Source organism: Clytia hemisphaerica, unplaced genomic scaffold (assembly GCF_902728285.1).
Source record: "Clytia hemisphaerica strain Z4C2 unplaced genomic scaffold, Clytia hemisphaerica genome assembly, whole genome shotgun sequence".
NCBI classification, from domain to species: domain Eukaryota; kingdom Metazoa; phylum Cnidaria; class Hydrozoa; order Leptothecata; family Clytiidae; genus Clytia; species Clytia hemisphaerica.
The window spans coordinates 3,567,662-3,592,659 of record NW_027103917.1 but is presented as its reverse complement, the minus strand read 5'-3'; the positions used below and the strand labels follow the sequence as shown (position 1 = coordinate 3,592,659).

Here is a 24,998-nt window from a genome sequence, read left to right as displayed (position 1 = left end):
AAGTTGTGATTTATTCGTCAGCACTCTAGCCACGCCTATTTTGACTAAATTCTACTTGTCTTTTAAGACCAGAGAAATTCTAGTCTGTGTAACGTCACTTTTGACATTGAGACAGGCGATATTTTGTAAGATTGAGAAGGTGTGATTTACTTCAGCAGTCTAGCAAGGCCTATTTTGACAAAACTCTATTTGTTCTCTAATACAAGAGAAATTTTAAATTTTTGTCTCTTTAGAGAATGATACAGGTCATTAGGGCGTGATCTTTTCGATAAGTTGATACTTCGTTCTTTAAAAGCATATGAATGGCACTGTTCTTAAAGAACGAAGTATACTACTTTGGAGGAATTGTTCAAAAGCATAGAATACTTCGTTCTTTAAAAGCATACGAATGGCACTGTTCTTAAAGAACGAAGTTTACTACTTTCGAGGAATTGCTCAAAAACATAGAATACTTTGTTCTTTAAAAGCATATGAATGGCACAGTTCTTAAAGACCGAAGTATACTACTTTGGAAGAATTGTTCAAAATCATGGAATACTTCGTTCTTTAAAAGCGTACAAATGGCACTGTTCTTAAAGAACGAAGTATACTACTTTGGAGGAATTGCTCAAAAACATAGAATAGTTCGTTCTTTAAAAGTATACGAATGGCACTGTTCTTAAAGACCGAAACTTCATTCCATTAAAGAAAGATTTTATAATAAAGGTAGCACACCCTTGTGGAGTCACGCCCATATTGTTTTTTTATCTTTGAGTCATTATTTTTGTTTTGGGACTTGTTCAGTTTAAGAAAGGGAATTCACACCCTTTACCACCGTAGTTTAACGCCCTTTTTTAGTTAAGCCGTAATTGACCTTAAGCCAGAACCTAAACCGGTCGTTTAGCTGGATTTTTTGCCCGAGAGAGGTTGATAAGCCGGTAAGCCGAGAAAATGTGGCCCGAATGACTTCGCTAGTCTGTGTTACGTCACTTTTTAAATTGAGACAGGGTAATATACTTTCTTAATAATCTGTGTAACGACCTCTTAAATTCTATAAAAAATCTCATTAATTTTCTATATTGGCCAATAGAATTAGGTTTCGATATTTTTTGTGATCTGAAAAGTTGTGATTTATTCGTCAGCACTCTAGCCACGCCTATTTTGACCAAATTCTACTTGTTTTTCAAGACCAGAGAAATTCTAGTCTGTGTAACGTCACTTTTGAAATGGAGACAGGGGTATATAAGTTTTTACATAGTCTGTGTAATGACCTTTTAAATTTCAGCTTAAAGCTGCTCTAGTCTGTGTAACGTTCATTTAGGTGTTGAGGAGACAGGGAAATAAGTTTTTGATAGTCTGTGCAATGACCTGTTGATATAGGACGATTAGTCTTTGAATTATTGCTAGTCTACAATCTAGTCCTAATTGTGATTAGAGTATGCTTTTTTAATAGTGTCTTGGTTCGTTCTTTAAGAACATCATTCATTATTTAACCCTTAGATTGGTGACACAGATCAAGTTTTCCCGTTCCGTTCATTAATACTGAGCAGCCAAACAGACTTAACATCAGTGCAGCGTAAGCTAGACAATGCCTTGGCTGCTCTTCCCGAAGTAAAGTTTTTTATTTCGAGCTGCACCGCCGTCTCCACTGTTTTAGAGAAAGCAGACGATTTCATTTTCGGTGTTGCGTACTTCTTGGTGGCGCACAAGTCAACCAGTTTGACGGAAACCAAGATTTATGATCTCGTCTACGATGTCGAGAAACGTGTCCAACATACAAAGCACCCCATCAAGACAAGAAACACCAAAAAGATGGGGGAATCAGATGTGCTTTTGGCCAAACTAAAGCAAGTGGTAAAGGTATGAAAATTCAGCTTTGTTTGAGTTCATTGTTTTAATGCTAATACAAATTACATCGGTTTAGCATCTGATAGAAAAATAGTTAACCTAACCGTTAATATTCTTCCATTGCTTTAGGACTACAACTCACAACTGGTCAAGGACAAAGTTCCAAAAGGATATGTTTCCACACGATTGGTATGTTGCTCATCGCAATTGGATTTCAAAATTCGAGAGGCATCACGGTATCTTCAGGAGCAAGGATTTTGTCATCAACACATATCTTTGCTGGGTGAAACTCCAAAATCCTTCGTTCCTGAAAAGGAAACCTCCCAGGGCAAAACCATTGACCGAGTAAGGCGAGTGATGATGAAATTGAACCATCGCATTCATAATGGCGCCATTTTTGAAAAGGAGCCAAACGGTATGTCATGTGATTTTCCTTTCGATTGTCATTTACTAGCTCAAACCTTAGAGGGGGGGGGGGCTGTCTGTTTTTGCTTTGCTGTTTCTATCTTCAACTTTGCTGATTCTTCTATTTTCTCGTTTTTTAGCAACTTACGCTTTCAAATATCATTCTTCGATTGACGAATATCTCGAGACACTTTGTGCCAATCGAAAATTTGGTGAAAAGATTGACCTACACAAAGAGAAGATCAGGTCACACATGGAGGCAGAATTTGTTAAGGTATCAAATTAGTGGATTTATTAAATCGTCCTTGAACCTAGATTTCAATTTTGAGAGTGTTATAAGATTTGGAATCGGTTTAACGGTTACTTCTGAAATAAAACGCACTGTTTAATTTTTCTAATAGGTGTTACCTTCCATCGAGATGGACTACGATTATATAGAGGTTAATGGTGGTTGGTTCTTCAAATTCTCAACAGAGAGCTTTGTACAGGTGCCATTCCATGAAGAGGAGTTTGGGAAAATCGAAAAAACTTTGATTCTAACGCTGAGTGTGATGGTGGCTGCTTTACAACGTCCGTGGAAAACAGTTTTCCAGAACTGAGGGAGCGTGTCAACTTTTTGAACAAGTTCTACCAGTGCTTATTGTGCTTCCAGTTCCCACACAAAGTACCACGAATCGTAACGAGTGGTATGAATATGTTTACTATTGGAGCGGTGTGAGCTGTGCCAACTTTCTAACTTTCTGAGGATAAACTGTATTTCATTGAGGTATTTTTGATTCTGGAAAAATATTTGGGAGGGGATAATGTAATTTTGCATGTTTTGTTTATTCATATTGTTTCGACTACAGTTCTCAGAATTTTTTTTCTTACTTTTCTTCAGGTAGCAATAACTCCGGAAAAACATCATGGGCCAACGTTCTTCTTGGGCTTATTCCACACAACAACGTTGCCATATTTAGCAAAGAGAAAACTTTTGGTTCCATGATGATAAATAAAAGAACAGAACTTTTGTTCATTGACGAGTGGGTCTATGAAACAATGGCTCCTGACCAGGTTAGTGTAAATTCTTTCTATTGACTGAATGAATACTAATTATTTTATATCTTGCAACTTATTTATGTTTAATTTTTTATATTAGATATGCTGAGGAGACCAAAGTATCTAGCAAAATCTGTCATTGTATGATAACGATTATGGAATTTTAGTTATCTTTAACTTATTTTATAGGTCAAATCTATTCTACAAGGTGGTTACTTCAGCCAAGCGGTGAAAAACCAAAAGCCAAGAAGAACAAAGATGAATGGTGGCATCTACATCACCTGCCAGGCTATGCCAAAATTTGATTCGATCGACGTGGGTGCCGTGGACTGTCGTGTCCAAGAATTTACAACACGAAAGCTGGAAACAAAGGACATGACGGCACCAGCATGGATGCTGGAACACTCTTTTGAGTATTTGATGTGGCTGGTAAACATGCTGGTGATCCATAGAGATCTCATAAAGCCTGAAGAACTTTTTTACGAGCGATCCCATGACGTCAGTGCGGGCGCTAGACTGAATATAGACATGACGGAAGAAAAAGCAAGGCAATTGATATAGTGCACCGGGTCTACGGACGAGGAAGATGGTGAAATTGAAACAGGTAAACTTTCTGCTTTCAGACGTATGGACTGTAGAAGTGCTCGTTACTTTTTTTTTAATTTTGACCAAATTAAGAGGAAGAGGGAGTCAAAAGTAAGGGTATGTTTAATACTGTCAAAACTAAAAAGCATTTCAAATTATTTTCTTCTCTCTTTTAAGGCTACCATGTTCAAATGTTTAGTCCATTGGGGACCTTGTCCAATGAAACTTCACCAGCGACAACACCATCTTCACAAGAAACAGCATCACCGTTCTTTACAGGTGAGAGCTTTACATGTTGCTTTATTGATCAATTGGATGACTGGTACTTTCTTTGATGGTGTTTGTCTTTGTGTAACCTTTTCGATAAGATTCAACTCACATTTTCTATTCATTTGACTGGAATTCTTTCTATTTTTCACCAAATTGAGACACCTAGTCTATATGCAATATTTTAGGATGAATCTGATTCAATTTTTTTCATCTCAAAGGTCAAGAAGGTATGGAGGAAAGAAGCAGTGCTGACGTTGCGAGCACTGTATTCGCCTTCAGTCCACCGCGCGCCCCTTTGACGCCAATGACACCGGTGACGCCGATCCCAACAACACCAGATTCCTTATGGGATGGTAAGACTACTTTTACGTCCTATCTGAAATCTCTATTATTTGATTCTATGATGATCTTTCTTTCTAGCTTGTATTATGTCAATACGTACTTTGTCATTCTATTGCATCTCATTTTACATTTCAGATGATGAGTACTATTCTTGTGATGAGAACAGAGATTCCAGGCTTGGAAATGGCGAGGAAAATGACAGTGACGGTAAGATTGTTTTCAATTTGCTTTATTTCTTGGCTACTTAATCTGACAAGTAAACCATTCTATGTCATTTCCCCGTATGACAGTCTCAACTTGAAATCTCATTTTCTTATTCTTCCTTTGCAAATTTTTATGTTTTATTTTCAGATTCTGAAATCCGTTTTGTGAAGTCGAATCGGACCAATCACGTTTGTATTTCAAGTGACGACGAAGAACCTGTCAATCCAACTATATGTATGTGTTTGTTTTAATACTGCAATTTTTGATGAATTAACTTTCCCATCGTCCGCCTAGGATTATTTGATGAAAATAAAATGGGAATTTTCTTTTGTTTTAGTTGAATCCAAGAGCGACATTCAATACATTGAATCGATTCTACCGTCAGACATATCAACGTTGGACTTATCTGACATCATTAATTTTTCTGGTGAGAATACTATGAAATCCTATAGCATATATTGCATCAGGTTTAAAAAGCGTTTCCAATGACATTTTCTTTTAGATTTAGTGTACACTTGACATTAACTAGTAACTTTTCTTTTGTTTTCCCACACTTATTTCCCATTATTTTCCCAATTTTACAGGTGTTTTGTATGCCTTGGAAACGATGATTTATTTTCTTTTTTCTTCACTTTTTTTAGAAACTGAAAATCGAAAACGGCCAATGGAAGCAACGATTGATGAGATTGCAATTCCAAAAGTAAAGAGAATTGCAACTTTGGACTCTTTGACAGAATATGACCTACCATCAGAATTTGGTAAGCAATTTACTACTTGATAAAAACTTTTCAGAATTTGTTTATGTATGATTGCAGTGATCTGATGGTTATTTACTTGACTTTTAGTTTTAAAGCATTTTATATTTAAAATTTTCAGAAAAGAGATCTGTCACCACGTCGGTAACAAATCAAAACAGAGCAATCTTTCAGCTGGTAAGTGTTTTTTTTCTTTTCTTTTGTGCTTATCTTACTTTAACAATTTCAGTTGACTGGACTCGTCCATTTTGCCATCAAACTACTTGTGGTGATATGGTATGTTGTCATCGTGACGAAGTTACTGACATTCTTTTAAACTTGGCTATTTTTCAATTTCAGCAAAGACGTCTTCACCAGTCCTTCCCTTGAGAGAAATTAACACAGGCACGCCCTTGCTCCAGTTATCCACGCCAGGTTAGTTTGCCATTCATGAAATCAAGCTTTTGTTCAATTTTCTAATCAAACAAGTCAACAACATTAAAATGAATTTGACATACTGAATTTTTTTCGGTTAACTTACTGGTTTTACAGAAAAATCTGAATCTTATCTTTCCTTTTGTCTTCAGATAAAAATCATCGTGCGTAATACAACACCATAAATAAGACATGTGGAGCAACACCTAACGATTTGTTACTGAACTCTTAGTGGAATCTTACCCGTTGCGTTTGATTTAATTTTTTATAGTTTAAAAATTCAAAATAATTATATTTTCTGTAAAATTAGGAGAAATTTATAACAGTGTACTGTTGCGTTTGTGTCTATTTTCATGTGGGGAAAATGGTAATATTTCTTTTTAGTTATGTTTTGAATGCATTTCACTTCCAATATTCCTTCTACTGGTCTTCAATATAATATATTTGAGTTTTGTAGATCGCATAGAATTTTAGTTTTGATTTATCGTAGGTCAATACTTTGTGTGTTTAATGCCTAGTTTGTGCTAGGAAAAAATGAAAGAAAAATGAAAAAGATTTGACTCGGCTGCTGAATCAGCTGAGCATAATAGAATAAACTTCTTTGTTCTCATTGTTTTCTCTAGTGTTTTTAAATAACGCAATAGATGTTTCATTCATTTGATTCGTTCTTTAAAAAAGAAATGTAATGCTGTAACAATACTCGTTCCCAGTAGCTGCCACGCCCTTTAGAAAGACAATAGTTTCAAACAACAGGGAAACAATAGTAGTTTTATGACATTTTCTTCTTAAATAAAATGGACAAAAAGATTTAGTAGACTTGAAAAATTTAATGCTATCTAACAATGAAGAACGACTTTAAAGACTAGAGGTCAATGGAGGTCTTGTCTTACATCACGTGACCTACCATCGAAATAGAATTGCCTTTTGTGAAATAACGAATAATAAAATCGGTCATGCTTTTTTATTTCCATCGATTCGAAGAGGCTCTGGATTTGTTTTTTTCTGGCATTTGTCGTCCGTTTGTCGTCTTTTAACGTGTGATACGACGAAATGATCCATTGTGCCGTAACAATTGGAGATACGCCATTACCCGAACAATGAAAAACACGAAAATTTACTTTAAAGTGACAGTATAAAGAATACTGCAAAACAACCATCTCTCATTGACACTATTCAAAATTGTTCACTGAATAATTCTTTGACGTAAAGTGCAGGTGGTTCAGTAATAAGTTACTTACCAAGTAGAAACCAGAACATGGTGGCGGTATCCCGATCCCCCAAAGGTCTCTTAAAACACATCAAACGATATTTCTTAGGCCAAAGAGATATCTTGGGCAACAGATCATCAGAAATTAATTCAAATAATTCCTTTCGTATTTTTGTGAATTTTTCTTTGCTCGAAGATTGAACGTAAGCTGTGAAGCCGTCTATCTTTTCTTTAGTTATAGAATCAAATATTGTAACTCGCTCCATGATAGAATTGAGATGAAAATTGATATTGTCAGTCTTCCAAGACGCCTATTTATTTAGTTCCGAAAATTTACCAAATAAAAAGGGAGTCACCTGGGAAAATCTTTTGGATCATAAAGAAACGAAATATTCTATGGCTTTAAATAATTTCTTTATGCTAATATTCTTCGTTCTTTAAAAACGTTTCTATAAGGAGTTCTTATAAAGAACGAAGTATTCCATTAAAAGATTGTCATGTTTGAAAGCGAAAGTACTTTGAATTGTCATTCTAACCATCAAAATGACGGCTTAACGGCTTACTAACCCCTCTCAGGCAAAAAATCCGGCTTAAGGGTCGGTTTAGGTTCAGGCTTAAATTAAATCCGGCTTAATTAAAAAATGGGCGTGTGGGTGGTAGAGAGGCGTTAACTCATTTTATTTTTTTCAAATTGAACAAGTCCCAAAACGAAAGTGGTAACTTCAAACGAATTGGGCGTTGTCTAAAATAGGCGTGGCCCCTTTATTAGAAACTATTTTCTTTATTGAAATCAAGTTTGAAAACGAAAGTACTTTGAATTGTCATTCCAACCATCAAAATGACGGCTTGTAACGGCTTACCAACCCTTCTCAGGCAAAAAATCCGGCTTAAGGGTCGGTTTAGTTTCAGGCTTAAATTAAATCCGGCTTTAACTAAAGGGCTACATACACTACACAATATATTGTCAGGCAATATATTGATGATATATTGCTGAATGTCGGCAATATATTGAAAAGGTGTCCGCAATATATTGTCAGCTCGATTTGCAATATTCCAACAATAAAGGGGGATTGTTTACAGAAAGAAAATTCCTTTTTATAATAGAGTACCTGTTGTTTACTTCGTACATTACGGTCCGCAAACCATATTGTCGAATATTGTTCGTCAATATATTGTGTAGTCTAAAGGGCTACATACACTACACAATATATTGTCAGGCAATATATTGATGATATATTGCTGAATGTCGGCAATATATTGAAAAGGTGTCCGCAATATATTGTCAGCTCGATTTGCAATATTCCAACAATAAAGGGGGATTGTTTACAGAAAGAAAATTCCTTTTATAATAGAGTACCTGTTGTTTACTTCGTACATTACGGTCCGCAAACCATATTGTCGAATATTGTTCGTCAATATATTGTGTAGTCTAAGTAGCCCTTAAAAAATGGGCGTTTGGGTGGAAGACAGGCGTGAATTCGTTAGCTTAACTTAGAAAAGGGCGTTAGGCTTCGTTGGAAAGGCGTGAGTCATTTCTTTTCTTCAAATTGAACAAATATTATGAAAGAGGCGTGTTCTTGAAAGGGAGTGGCACATCAATATTAAAAAAACAACTAAAATTTTAAAAGTTTTATTTTTTATTTATAATTTTCACAGAAAATGTTATTTCAGTCCCTTCTTGGACAAATTTTGCCTGAACGTGGATTATTTGCTTGCTTGGCGGAGTTTTCTTTTCTTTTCGAAGATTCTTTTCGGTTTGTTCCTCTTTATTATCGTCATCACTCACAACAATCACTTCCTTTACGGGCTGTGGTTGTGACTTTCCTTGTTTCTCGATTGCTGGTAAAAAAAGGAAGAAGATTTGACAAGAATATTTCATATGCTCTGAAAATAATCTTCGTCTTTGTTATTCAGTGGCTAATTTTTGCTATCCCCTCTTTTCAGTTTTAACAAAAAATTATCAAATTGAATGGAGGTTTAATTGTTAAAAATGGATAAAACTCACCTCTTAATTGATCTACAAGCGTTCCTTGTGAGAAACATAGCACGTCTCTTTCTAGAAGTGCTGATATTGCTCGTTGGTGTTGAGTATTCGACATATTGTTGGTTATTGGTGATATTTGCTGTTTGATAATCTGGGCGTTGTATTTATAGTCCAGATTAGACAATCCCTATTACAATTTACTATACAGAACTATTGTTCCTATAGTGACAAATTAATGGCCATACCACTGCCGTATCGATTCTCCGAACACAAACCCACAGCTTAACTCACGGCTTATCTCTCTCCACTTTTTGTAAGAAATTAAAATTTCAAAAAGAAATTTGAAACGGAAAAATTTTCTTCAATCAACCCAAATCAAATTTTTCGAGTCGGAAATTTGTATCTATTATTTGGACATTTAAAGTTAGTGATGCAGATAGAAAATATGGAACAATTTGGAATTTTTTCATGTGAATTATTTTAAACACGGTTTTCCTAGAAAAATGAATATGAAATCTGCATATTTCTAGTTCTACCTCAAATTTACATTAAATTTTAGAATCAAACAATGATCTTTACAATATTTTAAAATTTATCACTCAAATAATATTCAATTTTTTTGCCCTGGCATAAAGTGTAGCAATCTGCCTTGAAGGGTGAAATTTGTAACTTGAGTCCGATAAGATGGATGTCCAAGCAGAACCATGCTTTTTAAAACCAGTTCTTATAAAATTATCCTCTATAGAAGAAAAAGGCACTTTTTTCCTCCTTGTTTGTTTTCCTACTTTTGATGTTTTCTCAAAATTAACTGAAGGGTCTACTATCGATTTATTGCTGGGTTGTAGACTCGAGGTATCATTTGGCAGGAGTTGGACTTCTTGGATTATACTTGTATCGGTAGTTTCAATAGGAAAATTGTTCACATCTAAGGAATAATTCGGCCAAACTTCAAAGTGCCCAGTACTTGAATCCGAGGCTGACGTTTGAAAAGATGTATTCATTGGTGCTATATTCGAAAACCTTTCACATATCTCCCCCATCGCATTTAAAGAGGGCTGTTCATCCCTTAACTTGTTCATGGATGCCTTGTCATTTAAGGCTATGTCACGCGATTGAAGCTTTTGATAGTGAATTTTAGCCACAAACGAGGTGTGTTTTTGATCTTCGGACAAATTTTTTTGATCATCGACGCTAAGGGATTCTGCACTTTTTGTTTCGATAATTTGACGATACCTTGTCGGATTGATATATTTTCCTATTGCTTGAAAGACGATTCTCCCGAAAACATCTCCGATTCTTGCCAGTTGTGTGCCGTTGCGAGTAACTAGAACGTAATTGCATTTAGGGTTGAGCCTTGAGCGAATATACTTGATATACCTGTGAACTATTTCTATGATTTCCGAAGAAAATATCAAAGTGTCAAAACCATACTTTTCCTGCGTTTTAAAAACAGTTTGGTCTATCATGCCCCTTTCATTGATATTTTCCACCATTTCGACTGTAAGAAATTGAAAGGTCATCGGCCTTGTAGCTTTTATCACGATGAAAAATATGGCCGTTAAAAAGGAGGTACAGAAAGATAAGTCGTGTGGTGGCAACGGAAGGGCTTCATCCGAGGCATTCAGTAAAATTTGTGAAAACCTGTCCGTGTGATATGGTACGACTTTTTGCATTTCGTCGAGAGTGGCCCAACAGTTAATTTTTGATAGGTATTCGGCACTTAACAAAACATTCCATTCCGATCTCATCTTTTTAGATGGTGAAAGTTTTACCCGGTCGATATAGATTTCCGACGATAAAAATGTCGTTTGTGAGTCTCCTCTTTCAATTCTGCGGTAGTCTAAAACATGAGATAAAGAATGCATATATCCAATAATACCAGCGTAGCCAACTTCCCAGCGGGTTTTAAGGTATTCGATAAAATCTGATATAGCGGTCACGTTTCCCAAGCAAAAATCTACTACCGTAAACGGGATATCCCAGCTCGTACAGCAGTCTTGGCAGCAAAATTTGAGGAATTTTAAGACACGGCAACTAATCTGGCTTGCTTGGCTAAAGCTCTTCATTCCTCCGCCAGGGCTGCAAAGCCAGAGCTTGAGCATCTTATCAAATTTACAGTCTTTCAAAAACATTGGCATATTGTTTGTTCTACTTCTCCTAGATTTATTTGGTTTTTCACTCCGTGTCGAAAGTTCTGGCAAAACAACTTTTGGGTCAGGTCTCGTTTCGAAAAAGTAGTACCATCCATGCCTGGTAAAAACGTGTTTACGGCACCCTCTTTTGGTTGTAAAAGAAAACTGTCACAATTTGGATTTGGGCAATAAAAAAGTCCATCCAAATCTTCTTTGAGGTGTAGCCTTTTTGCCTTCGAACTGGCCCGACGGCATTCTTCCATATCTTTTTAGAAAATAATTTTCCTGGCATTAATTGTCCACTTACTTTGCTATAGGCGATTGTCCTTTTCTGTCACCCTTGACATGTCAAGTTTTTTTCTACTTTCTTGCACATTTTTTGTTCGTCTTGGGTGATCCTTTTCGTTACTAGGCATTTTATCGTGAAAAGTTGATCGAAAAAAGGCGAAATTGCACGAAACTATGATAATTTTTCCTTTGTGAGGGAAGTAAAATTTGGAGTAATCACTAAATGTTATGTTTGAAAATTGATAGCACAATATCACGTTCTTGAACTTCAAAGTTATGTAATTATCTAAAGTTATGTAAAGCTCGCTAATGGTAGAACTCCATCCTACAACAATTTTTCTATGTGCAAACTCGTTAAAAAATTGTAAAAAAAGCATTCCTATCTGAAGTCTGTAATTTTGTCATAAAAACAGAACACGTTCTGGAAATTATAAATCATTACCATTTATAATTATATTTTGCAAAGGAACTGACTGGGTCATCCCATGAGGATCACTGAGTGTCATTTGACTCTCTTAATCAAGATACCTATTCAGAACAATGTGTTCCCCTTTGTTCAATCATCATGAATCACTGTGTTCCTTTCAATGTTGGAAACAATAGATTGCTAAATATTTTCAAAAGGTATTGTGAGTACCGAAAAAATTGTCCCCAAAAGGATAAATGGTACCCTCTAATTTTTTCAACTTTAAATTAAAGAGACCTTCCTCAAGGGAAAAAGGAACTCTTTATTCGAAAAGGTATATAACGGTAGATGAAAATAAGGTTCTGCAACCGGCTTAACAATTTTGTAAACAACAAAACAGCAAGAAAGTTAGTTTTTTTGAATTTTTTTCGGTGAACACGTTTTTTTGATTTTTTGGTGGTTGTTTTTTTTGGGAATGAAACCTAAACGGCAACTTGACAGCACGACAGTGGTGAACGCTCTCCCAAGACACATTTTAACGACGTCGATGGTGAGAATTGTTTGTTTTAATTTTCTTGCTCCTTTGGCTGGTTCATTTTAAATTGTTATGTAAATAAGAAACGAATGGCCGTAATTGACGTGCAATGAATCTTCTGAACAGCCAGTCATTTTTCGTAATTTTTTAATGAATGTTTTATTCATAATGAGCTGAGCCCAAACTTATTGTAGTCTGTGTAACGACACTTTTAAAATTAAGACAGGAGAATATGGTTTTTTTATTATAGTCTGTGCGGTGGCCTTTAAAATTTGATTCAAGTTTTTACACGAATTGTCTACCTTAACCAGTGAAATTTGGGTTAGACATCTCTTTAACACTTTGGAGGTGTGGTTTACTTGTCACCAGTTTTGACAACACCCAAATTGGATTCAAACAATTATAAGCCGAGAAATTGTGGGTCTACAATGACTGCCCTAGTCTGCAGCGTCACTTTTGAAATTGAGACAGGGGTGTATTAGCTTTTAATTAAGTACTCTGTGTAATGACCTTTAAATTTTATAAAAATCTCATGAATTCTCTTAAAGCCTTCTTATTTTGAGCCGTTATATGAGTTAAGCCAGCCTCTTGACTGTCATGTGAGCCATTCTTTATGCCTGAAAAAGGTTATTAAGCCGCTAAGCCGTAATTTTTTGAGTCTGAGATGCTTTGCTAATGTCACTTTAAGAGGATCAGACAGGGAAATCTTTAATAGTTTATGTGGTGACTTCTGGAGAATTTTATAAAATTTTCAAAACTTTTTACTGTAAGCAATAGAAAAGTAAAACAATTAAAATTTTCATGGTCATTAGGGTGTGCTCATCTCAATAAATTGGCTTTAAATTTTGCACTTTTTTAAATTAAAATAAAGTTACAACTCTTTGCCACCCAAACTCCTTTTTGAGTTAAGCCGAACTTGAAATTAAGCCAAGAACTAAACCGACCCTTTTTGCCTGAGAGAGATTGGTAAGCCGTTAAGCCGTCAATTTGGTGGGTGCAGGGGGGTCGGTAGTAAAATCTCAGACATATATTTTTCCGAATTTTTACATACCATTACCCAGACCATGAACATATAAACGACTGGACATCCATCTCCTTTGTCTTTTTGTAGAAAAAGCTGCTAGCTTCGTTGCCGCCTCGTTAAAAGCATAAAATGAAACAATAGATTTTGATGATATACCACTTGGGAGTACCTTGCTAACAACGTCAAAACTTCGACTAAAGTCTCTGTTGTTCTACTCTTCTCAAGTCTTTTATCTATATCATAACAAAGATAACAGAGGCAAAATAATCGTCAGCTTGTCAAAACTTCGACTAATAATTTGACTTAAAAGTGTCTAATAATTTTAGAAAGTGTCGCATTCTAATTTCGATATTCTTATGACACAGGCTCTGAACTTTGGCAAGCTATTTTTTTCAAGTCATAAAAAAAATTATTGAAGTGACAAAAGGGATTCAAAAGTATACACGCAGTTGAAATTCTGCATTTTAGAGTTAAAAATGTTGATAAAATATATTACAAACTTGTGAAAAAATTCGAAAATAATTTTTTTGTAGATTGGGAGTAATGTTCAAGCTCTATCAATCCTTTTACCTAAATAATTCAAGGAAATAAAATTATGACGGAATATTGTCGGATTTTTCATACCAATTTTGAAATACAGGCGGCAACGAAGCTCGCTTCAAAGAGACAATAAAATATAGATGTCCAGTCGTTTATATGTTCATGCCCAGACTCTTTTGGAAGAGGTATTTTACTACCCGGATAGTAAAACTTTTGGGACAATTTGTCATGGAGACCACCTATTCTTTGGTTGCTTTCCGGACTTATTTTACAAAAAAAGCTAAAAAATGATTATTTCTGTGACACATTTTTCACTTAGTGCAGAATCTAATGTTTTGCCCTTAAAATTAAAATATTTTTTATATTGACAAAAAATTTAGAGAATTTCTTGTTTGCAGCAAACAACTTTCCTATAGAAAATTTTTTCAAATTATAAAAAATTTCAGATTTTTTCAGAAAAGTCATCCAAGAAATTAACAGAATTACAAAAATACATAGCTAAAATTTGCTAATTTTACCAGTTTTAACTACCCAGGCAGTAAAAAATTTTCAAAATTTAACACATAGATACCACCCATTTCAATACCACACCACCACCGTAGTAAACGTTATGATGTCTGAGATTTTACTACCGACCCCCCTGTGAAATGACGAGTCAAAGTACTTTCGTTTTCAAACTTGGAAAATTTCACATGAAAGAGAATATTTCGTTCTTTATAAACAACTCTTAGTCTAACTGTTCTTAAAAAATAATCTAGATTCTTATAAAAAAATCTTTTCTCATAAACGGACCACGCTTTATTGGAACCATTGAGTTTCAAGCCCGTTTCTCAGGCAAGAAAAATTGAAGCCTTAAAATATGCGCCGTATTTTTGATGACGGATTGAATCTAGCAATTCCTTTGTTTTCGAGTGATATATTTTTCGAAATTAAGCGGTAAATTTTAGTTTCAATCTGTCATTTGTGTAAAAACCAGGCGGGTCGCTCAAGGCCGCGCAACTTTGGTAGGATTTGTTGGCTTCAAATCCTACCAAAGAGATTGACTTCTAGTCCTTCGGGCTTATACTTCATTGATTGGAACCCCATCCATGTTTATTTCTACATTTCTAAGCCATCACTTTCGATTTGGGACTTGTTAAATTTAATGAAAAAGGAACCACGCCTTTTCCACCGGAGTCTAGCGCACTTTCCGAGTTTAGCCGTAATTGACTTAAGCCAGAACCCAAACCGACCCTTTAGGCGGATTTTCTGCCTGAGATGGGTTGGTAAGCCGTTAAGCCGTCATTTTCTGAGCCTGAGATGCTATGCTTGTATGTGGACGTCACTTTTAAAATTGAGACAGGGATAATAGTTTTTTAGATAGTTTTTAGATAGTATGTGTAATGACCTTTTTAAATTCTATAAAAAATCTCATTAAATAAATTTTGAATAAATAATTTTTTTTATATTGTTGGCCAATAGAATTGGGGTTTGATATTTTGTAAGCTTGAGAAGGTGTGATTTACTCGGCAGTCTAGCAAGGTCTATTTTGACCAAATTCTATTTTTTTTAAGACAAGAGAAATTCTAGTCAGTTCAATTCTAGTCTGTGCAATGTATCTTTAGAGAATGAGACAGGTCATTAGGGTGTGGTCTTTTCTATAAGTCGATATTTCGTTCTTTAAAAGTATAAGAATGGTACTGTTCTTAATACTACTGTTCTGCTGTACTGTTCTTAATACTACTGTTCTGCTATACTACTTTGGAGAAATCGTTCAAAAGTACAGAATACTTCGTTCTTTAAAAGCATAAGAATGGTACTGTTCTTAAAGGACGAAGTATACTACTTTGGAGGAATTGTTCAAAAGCATATACTATTTTGTTCTTTAAAAGCATACGTTTGGCACTATTCTTAAAGAAGGAAGCCTTATTCCATTAAAGAAAGATTTTATAATAAAGGTAGCACACCCTTTTGGAGCCACGCCCATATTGATTTTTTTTATCTTTAAGTCATCACTTTCGTTTTAGGACGTTTAAGAAAAGGAATTCGCGCCTTTACCACCGTAGTTTAACGCCCTTTTTCAGTTAAGCCGCAATTGACCTTAAGCCAGAACCTAAACCGGCTGTTTAGCCGGATTATTTGCCTGAGAGAGGTTGATAAGTCGGTAGGCCGAGAAAATGTGGCCCGAATGACTTCGCTAGTCTGTGTTACGTCACTTTTTAAATTGAGACAGGGTAATATACTTTTTTAATTATATGACTGATTGGTCAGCCTAAGCTGAGCATTCAAATAGGTAAAATTTTCTTCTACTTCTTCCATAAGACGGCAAAAAAAAAATCCGATTTCCCGATCTCACTTTTATTTCTAAACTTTCTTCTGATCGGGTTAACTTTTTAGGTACTTTTAGCGTGCGTTGTTTTTACAGATCATAATGTGGTGTTTCAAGATGGCGGCTCAGATGTGATAAGTCAGTGTTGTACCAAAGTATTTCCAGTGTAAATCTGTTGCAAGCTTCAATTTCTGTCATTCATTTTTTTAACTCGGCAAATCAAACACATGATTTTCATCAAGGGGATTCTTTTTTTACATCTTTGAAGGTTTAAAGCCGTTTGCTCAAGTTTTTGTTTGTGTTGAATTTTCTGATACTTTTATTGCTGCTTTTTATATTTTTCTTTTTTGCCTCTAGGTGGGGTTGATGGTGTTATAATGTTATTGGAATTTGATAAAGTTTACAAGAGTACAGCTACTGTCTAAATTTGATAAAGACTGGATGCAATCGTGCTTTTTTGGACTTGGTTTGGACGTGTCTGATAAGGCGAATCGCAAAAAATTGTTTGGTTCCCGTCATTTCTACTTTAAAAAGTGGGGGTCATTCGGTCAGTCGGTCGAAAATATTTTTCTTTTAAGAGGCAGCTACATTTTGTTGAAAGGGAATCCGTGTGGACTGATCCGAATTAAGAAATTGAGAAACCGTGGATAAACTGGTTTTCGGTTTACTCTCCATTAGCATGCAGCTTGCTACTTCGATTTGAAAACTTGTAAACACAGAGCGTACAGAGGTCGACAGTGGAAACCAGCAAAGCAGCGGAAAAGCTTTCCGACTCTCCAACTCTACCTGCTGACCGTAAATCAGGGTCGGTCAGATGACGGGAACCAAATGATGACATCACAACTCCTTTAATTGGACTTGCAAAATTATGACAAATGGTCTTTGGAATTTGATCAATTATATTAATATTAATATATACAGTTCTTGTTGAAATTGATCAAACTATTTTTCACGCAGTTCCGGACGCAGATTGTGTTTTTCTAACCTTTTCTAACCTTGGCGCACGTTTTGACTGAATGATGGAATGGAATGAATGGCGATAACAGTTTATAATATACATATCTCTTATCAGACTTGCAGAAAGCGGACTGCAGAAAGTTATGAAAAATGGTTTCTAGAATTTAATGTAATGAATTATATCGTCAAGTTACACAACATGCACACTCTGGTCACAACTTGCACAGTCATAACAAACAGATCCATCTGATCTTCATTTAACATTGTTTTAAAGTTCAAAAAACACTACCAGTGCTTGGCACAGAAGAGAGGACTCCCAGTTGAAATTAATTGCTACTCCGCTGCCCTGTTGAATTTATTTATTATGGTCGTGTGTTTATTCCGCCAAGGCAGTAAAGCGATCACCCAAATTCATAGACCAATCAAAAGGGAGTTTAAAGCAAAATGGGGGAAAATGAGCTTCCCTGCATGATTATGAATTTTAAGTTTCACTTTCGATTATCATTTGCGACAAACTCTTCAAGATGGTTGTGTGCATGTTGTGTAACTTGACGGTACTAAACTACAAAATTTATTTACGAAGACTGGATGTAAATTATGTTTTTCTGACCTTGCCAAATTTTGGCTTTGACTGAATAGCAGTCAGTTTTTACGTACCTCATTGGCCTTGCAGACAACTGACAAATGGTTTCTGTAATTTGACCAAGTCTACCAAAATACAGTTCCTGTTGAAATGTTATAAATATGAAATACGTTTTGCAAAGATTTTGATGCAAATTGTGTTTTTTCTGGAGTTTGCGCTTTGTGACTTAAAGTTTGTAGCTTGTTAGTTTAAAGTGTTATTGGAGTTTTATCAAGTAAAACAAAAAGTACAGTTTCTATGTATATTTGATGGATATCTTTATTTTGGTTCTGACGTTTTGGCAATTTTCTTATTTATTTCTAGATAACACTTTGGTCAGATATGGATATTGTCTACATCCAACAGAAAAAATGTATCATAACTGACTGGAATGAAATTAACAAAAAGTTTAATTACACTATGTTTCTCTTTTATTTTATAGTAATGAACTATAGCTTAATTGTTTGATGTCATAGAAACAGTGCTACAATGCTAAAGAGAAGTATACTTTGATCTTCTCGTGGGAGGGGCGGGGGGGGGGTTAGAGGAGCTCTCAGGCTTGTTTTAAATAATTTTAAATCAAGTTATCAAATGTTTCACATTTTGTACATTATTCAACATTTTTAGTCTACTCTGTTTCAGTACATCTCTTACATCTGTTAACCCACTTATTAAAGCTATCTAGCTAAGCTCTATTGGCTGACCATCCAGCCTCGGCTGGTTTATTGGTCAGCCTCGGTGACCCTTCAAATCGGTTCCGCGATTTTTTTCCCGCTCCAGCTCTGGATCAAAATTTTGGAACATTTAAAACCGATTTCCCGATCTCACTTTGATTTCTAAACTTTCTTCCGATCGGGTTAACTTTTTGGGTACTTTTAGTGTGTGTTGTTTTTACAGAGCATAATGTGGGGTTTCAAGATGGCGGCTCGAGCGATAAGTCGATAAAAGTGTTGTTCCAAAGTATTTTCAGCGTGAATCTGTTGCAAGCTTCAATTTCTGTCATTTATTTTTCTAACTCGGCAAATCAAACACATGATTTTCATCAAGGGGATTCTTTTTCTACATCTTTTGAAGGTTTAAAGCCGTTTGCTCAAGTTTTTGTTTATGTTGAATTTTCTGATACTTTTTATTGTTGCTTTTTATTACAGTACAGTACAGTAGTTTTTGCAATAAAAACATATTTTTCTTGTTTGCCTCTAGAGGGGGGATTGATGGTGTTATAATGCTATTGGAATTTGATAAAGTATACAAAAGTACAGCTACTGTCTAAATTTGATAAAGACTGGATGCAATCGTGTTTTTTTGGACTTCGACGTGTTTGGCTTCAGACGACCCTGCCGATACACCATACATTCCGATATTATTTTTTGTCTGGTGTTTTCTTCATTAAATTTTCAAAAGTGCACACCGGACTACACCGGACTGTCTGGTACATTTTTCTCTCGGAAACAAAGTATATACACCAGACACTACACAGGAACTTTTGTCCAGTGATTTATCCATATATTTGCGCACCTGACAAACTGCACCGGAATGTCCTGTGTATCGGCAAGGTTGTGGCTTCAGTCATACTATATAAGGCGGATCGCAAAAAATTGTTTGTTTCCCGTCATTTCTAGTTTAAAAAGTGGGTCGTTCGGTCGGTCGATCGAAAATATTTTTCTGTTAAAAAAGCAGCTACATCTTGTTGAAAGGGAATCGGCGTGGACTGGTCCGAATTAAAAAATTGAGATACAGTTTTTGTTGAAATTGATCAAATTATTTTTCACGCAGTTCCGAACAGCAGATTTTTCTGATTTTTGCGCACGTTTTTGGCTTCAACTAAATGGTTGATATGGAATGAATGGCGACAACAGTTTTTACATACCTTTTATCAGACTTGCAGATAGCGGACTGCGGAAAGTTATGAGAAATGGTTTCTAGATTTTTTAATGAAGTATATATACCAATACCATCAAGTTACACAACATGGCCACTCTCTGGCAAATTGTGTTTTTCTAGAGTTTGCGGTTTGTGACTACTGTAGCTTAAAATTGTTAATGGCGACCAGTTACAATTTCTGGTAGGAGCTGCAGAGAATTGTGACAAGGTGTTATATATTGGAATTTGGTAAAGTATACAGACTAATAAAATTGTTCCTGCTTTAGAAATTTATGAAGGATAAAAATATTTCTCACAAAGTTATATATATATACTGAAGATGCAGTCATTTTAAGGAAAGGAAAAGATTTGATATATAAGCAGCTTAAAAAGATCTAAATTAAAAAGAAGAGAATGTTTTTGTATTTTTGAAGATTATACATTTTTTGATTTATTATTTTTTTGAAATCATTCCAATATCAGATGAAAAATACAATAAGAAAGATTTGGGACTTTGAAACAAAAGAGAGATGGTCAATTTAAAAGAATGAGAAACACAAAACCACCAAATAACAACTCTCAACACAGATATATAAATAGAAAACAAAAACTATGCCTGAAGTCCCGGACTTGTGACCGGTTCAAAGCGACTTTACACGTGTTACGGGTACCCAACACTCAGTCTCCCTCAGGCAATATATAAAACCGACCCGCAGTTCCAAACACATAAACAAACTAAATAATGAAATAAAATTAAGAAGAGAAACTAAGCTAAAAGATATTTATAACTGATCCATTTCTATATAGGCAAAAACTATGTTTTTCAGGAGTTTGCGGTTTTCTTAAAGTTTGTAGTCTAATGGCAGTCCGTTACAATTTTTAGAAGAAGCTGCAGAGAGTTACGACAAAGTGTTATTGGGGTTTTATCAAGTAAACAAAAAAAGTACAGTTTCTATGTAATGAAAACTAAAAATGGTTCTGCACTAAAATTATGGCACTTATCTTTATGTTGGGTTTGACTTTTTGGCAATTTTCTTATTTATTTGTAGTATAACACTTTGGTCAGATATGGATATTGTCTACACCCAACAGAAAAAAATGTATTATAACTGACTAAAATGAACAAAAAGTTTAATTACACTAGACTAACTAACATCCCAAACGAGCGAGGTTCCTGGACTTTTCAACCGGCAGCTAATTGTCATTGTATCGAACGCTGATCTAACATTCGCACGCATCTCATCAAAATTATCCCTTTCACCCCTTTGACCCTCTAACCCCTTTGACCCTCTAACCCCTTTGACCCTTAACCCTCTTAGCTCTTTTGGCTGACCTTCCAGCCTCGGCTGGTTTATTTTATTTAGGTTGCGTGCCCTTATCCTTCGGCGGGGCTTTATTTCGTAATACCCCCGCTTGATTTGTAATACCCGCTCCCGTTTAAATATTTTTGATCAAAACCATTTTCTCCTAACATAATTTCACGCGAAATGAACGTTCGAATTTCCAAAACATTCGAATATTTTTGGCATTATTCGATCACAAAAAGTAAACATATTCGATACAAAAATATTTTGAGTATAGCTGTCTGGTCAAAAAAAGTACAAGAACAAAGTACAAAGAAAAAATTTGTTGAATTTGTCAAGCTGTTGGATGATGTTGTTCTTTTATTATGGCAAAATTCTAAAAACAAAAACGCGAACATTTAGGAAAGTTTCGTGGACTTGAGGAGATAGAATGGGAGAGCATATCCGAATACGAACCATATAGCTAATTTGAACACTTTGTTTGTGACCATTTTGTGTGGAGATACGAAAGAAAGAATAATGGCACTGATTATGAACTTGGTAAACTTGCTGATAATAATACAGGCGTCTTTGCAAAGGAGCCGAAAATTCAACTTTTATGAAGAATCCTCGTTCCAATAATATTGTTGTTATAATGGATTATTTTTGATTATTGGTTTTGTTGTTTGACATTATATTTATGAATATCTTCAACAATTTGAAAGTGATATGGAATAATTTGTGTTTTTTGCTATTATTATTATTAATTATTATTAAAGAGAAATACGGTTTCAGGCGCTCATTGGGCCTCTTAAACCAATCTTTTACAAAATATTTTGACTCTGAATACATGATCTTTCTCCGGCATCGCTTGATTTATTTCGTTCGATTTTTTTCGCCACTCTTTCCGTTTTGGTTATGTCGTCCGTTATGCTAACGTTGTTGTACTTTTGATGTTGTTTTAGTTGCCTCAACTGTTTCATAAATCTGTATTTGAAATGTGTGTCTTTAAACACGACTTTTATTGGGCGTACACCAGATTCTTTTCCTATACGGGAAACGTACGTTGGTTCTGTATTTATATTGACGTCGCTCAGGAGCTTTGCTACGAAGTCTTTCTCATCTTTGTTTTCGGCCTCTTTGACACCATGGATGATGATGTTGGCATCCCTTGATTGTTTCCTCTGTTCCTCGATTTGTTCTTCAACTTTTTCAGTCCGGAGAAGCCGTTTCATGTTCGTGATGTTTAAGTCGTTGTTAGTTTTTGTCATCTCAGCGTAACTTTTCGTAGGAATTTCCTCTTCGTCCGTTTTAGTCTTTGCAATTATTAATTTTATTTACGAGTTTAGTTTCCAAGTCGGAAAATTTTGTTTTGATCATTTCAGTTACTTGGTTCTTCTCCTGTAGATATCCTTGACATCTTGCTTGCAGCTCCTTAACTACACAGCCTAGTCTTTTCTCATTTTCTCTACTATTTTTCTGGCTGTCAACGAAGCCTTTAAAACGCAGTGATTGATCGATTATCTTTTTATTCAGTTCTTCATCAATTGAACAGCAATTTATACACTGGTACTTTCGATAACCTTCATTCAGAAACAGCTTTAATTAATATGTTGGGAGTCCAGTACATGCATAATGTATTGTCCTCTTGCAATTTTGACATTCGATTCTCATATTATCATTATCTTTGATACAGTTTTTTTCTGTGCATCGATCGGTACCATTTTCACTTTCTTTTTTGGTTGATGTAGCAGTAGGAGAAGCTGTTTATTGTTGAAATTTGGTTGTTTTTCTTATGTTTTTTTATTTTTTTGGGGCAGCAATACATCATCTTTCTATAGTAAAACGTCATAAATTTTCTGTCTCACTTCTGGAATCCCTATTTCGGATAAGCTCTTTAAAAAAATAATAAAATCAGTCATACAATTAAACGGGAATGATATGACATTTCGAGAAATTAGTCACTTCGTTTGAGCTATTTCAAACTATTTCAAAATGAAACTCGGGGTATTAATCCCTAATTTCCCTCAATTAGGTTTTGATACTTTTTAAGAACTTAAAAGGTGTGATTTATTCGTCAGCACTCTAGCCACGCCTATTTTGACCAAATTCTACTTGTTTTTTAAGACCAGAGAAATTCTAGTTTGTGTAACGTCACTTGAGACAGGGGTATATAAGTTTTTACATAGTCTGTCTAATGACCTTTTAAATTTCAGCTTAAAGCTGCTCTAATCTGTGCAACGTTCATTTAGGAGCTGAAGAGACAGGGAAATAAGTTTTTGATAGTCTGTGCAATGACCTGTTGATATAAGACGATTAGACTTTGAGTTATTCCTAGTCTAGTCCTAATTGTGATTAGAGTGTGCTTTTTGGACCTACCAGGAGGTCCTTTAATTTGACCGTTGTCCGTTCGTCTGTTACAAGCTTTTCTCGGGATTGGCTCATTAGTTTTTTTTAATTTTTCGCACAATGATACAAAATAGCAATGCCTGAAAAGTGACGGAGCCCCATTTTTGAAAAAAATTTTTGGGGGGCAAATTTGGGCCAAAAACTACCTAAAAATAAGGTTTTTTGGACTTTGTGCAAAATTACTTCATTAGTATTTCCTGATTTTTGGCAGAAAGATAGAGTGCAAGGTACCCTAAAATGTGGCTGAAGTAATCTTTCTCGGAAAATTTTTTTTCGTCGTAAAATACGGATTTTCGTATCCATAATGGCGCCATTTTTGAAAAGGAGCCAAACGGTATGTCTGGTGATTTTCCTTTCGATTGTCATTTACTAGCCCAAACCTTAGAGGGGGGGGGGGGGGGCTGTCTGTTTTTGCTTTGCTGTTTCTATCTTCAACTTTGCTGATTATTTTATTTTCTTGTTTTTTAGCAACGTACTCTTTCAAATACCATTCATCGATTGACAAATATCTGGAGACACTATGTGCCAATCGAAAATTTGGTGAAAAGATTGACCTAATACAAAGATAAGATCAGGTCACACATGGAGGCAGAATTTGTTAAGGTATCAAATTTGTGGATTTATTAAATCGTCTTTGAACCTAGATTTCAATTTTGAAAGTGTTATAAGATTTGGAATCGGTTTAACGGTTACTTCTGAAATAAAACGCACTGTTTAATTTTTCTAATAGGTGTTACCTTCCATCGAGATGGACTACGATTATATAGAGGTTAATGGTGGTTGGTTCTTCAAATTCTCAACAAAGGTGCCATTCCATGAAGAGGAGTTTGGGAAAATCGCCCCGAGGTGCTATAAAAACTTTGATTCTAACGCTGAGTGTGATGGTGGCTGCTTTGCAACGTCCGTGGAAAACAGTTTTCCAGAACTGAAGGAGCGTGTCAACTTTTTGAACAAGTTCTACCAGTGCCTATTGTGCTTCCAGTTCCCACACAAAGTACCAAGAATCGTAACAAGTGGCAAGAATATGTTTACTATTGGAGCGGTGTGACTTTCTGAGGATAAACTGCGTTTTATTCAGGTATCTTTTATTCTGAGAAAATATTCAAGAGGGGATACCAGTGGATACCCCTTAAAACAACATACCCCTTAAAACCCACAATGTTGCATTTTTGGCTTTCATAACTACCAGATTTAATTTTATGTGGTATGTTTCACTTTTTTACAACCTCTTATAAATGTTCTTTCATAAAATACCAAATTTTAAGGATTTTAAAAGATGCTAAAGTAAAGTAAAGGTTTTTTGGACCTAGAAATTACACAATTGAATTTAAGGTCATAAAACCTATACTTTTTAGATACATATACTTATGGTAGGTATGAAAAAATCATTTTCATCTTCGTGAATAGACCCCAACGAAAATGACAGGCCCTTAAAATTCTACTTTAAAGCACTTTTATGGTGATGATCAATAAAATCTGAAAATCGACTTTCTCAAAACCTGGTCATGTTGCATACCAAAATGTCACAAATTTGATGGAGATTTAGAAAAACATTAGAACCATAGATCAAAAATGAAGCGAATGAAGGTTTTGGCCTTTCGTA

The 24,998-nt window shown here is 35.2% G+C and overlaps 2 protein-coding genes and 1 long non-coding RNA gene across 3 annotated transcripts in view; all 3 read left to right on the top strand.

Moving 5' to 3' along the window:
- The window catches only part of LOC136809494 (prolyl 3-hydroxylase OGFOD1-like), a 629,446-nt gene that overhangs the window by 5,921 nt on the left and 598,527 nt on the right, over positions 1–24,998 (top strand). The window lies entirely within an intron of this gene.
- Positions 2,048–3,831, top strand: LOC136809541 (uncharacterized). Its single transcript, XM_067066082.1, has 6 exons — positions 2,048–2,242; positions 2,373–2,506; positions 2,634–2,720; positions 2,780–2,918; positions 3,113–3,285; positions 3,460–3,831. Exons 1-6 carry the CDS (start codon positions 2,185–2,187, stop codon positions 3,829–3,831), a joined length of 963 nt encoding a protein of 320 aa, XP_066922183.1. The 5' UTR covers positions 2,048–2,184.
- On the top strand, positions 12,306–24,528 carry LOC136809564 (uncharacterized). Its single transcript, XR_010846992.1, has 3 exons — positions 12,306–12,407; positions 23,864–23,998; positions 24,126–24,528. It is a non-coding gene; the product is annotated as an uncharacterized lncRNA (long non-coding RNA).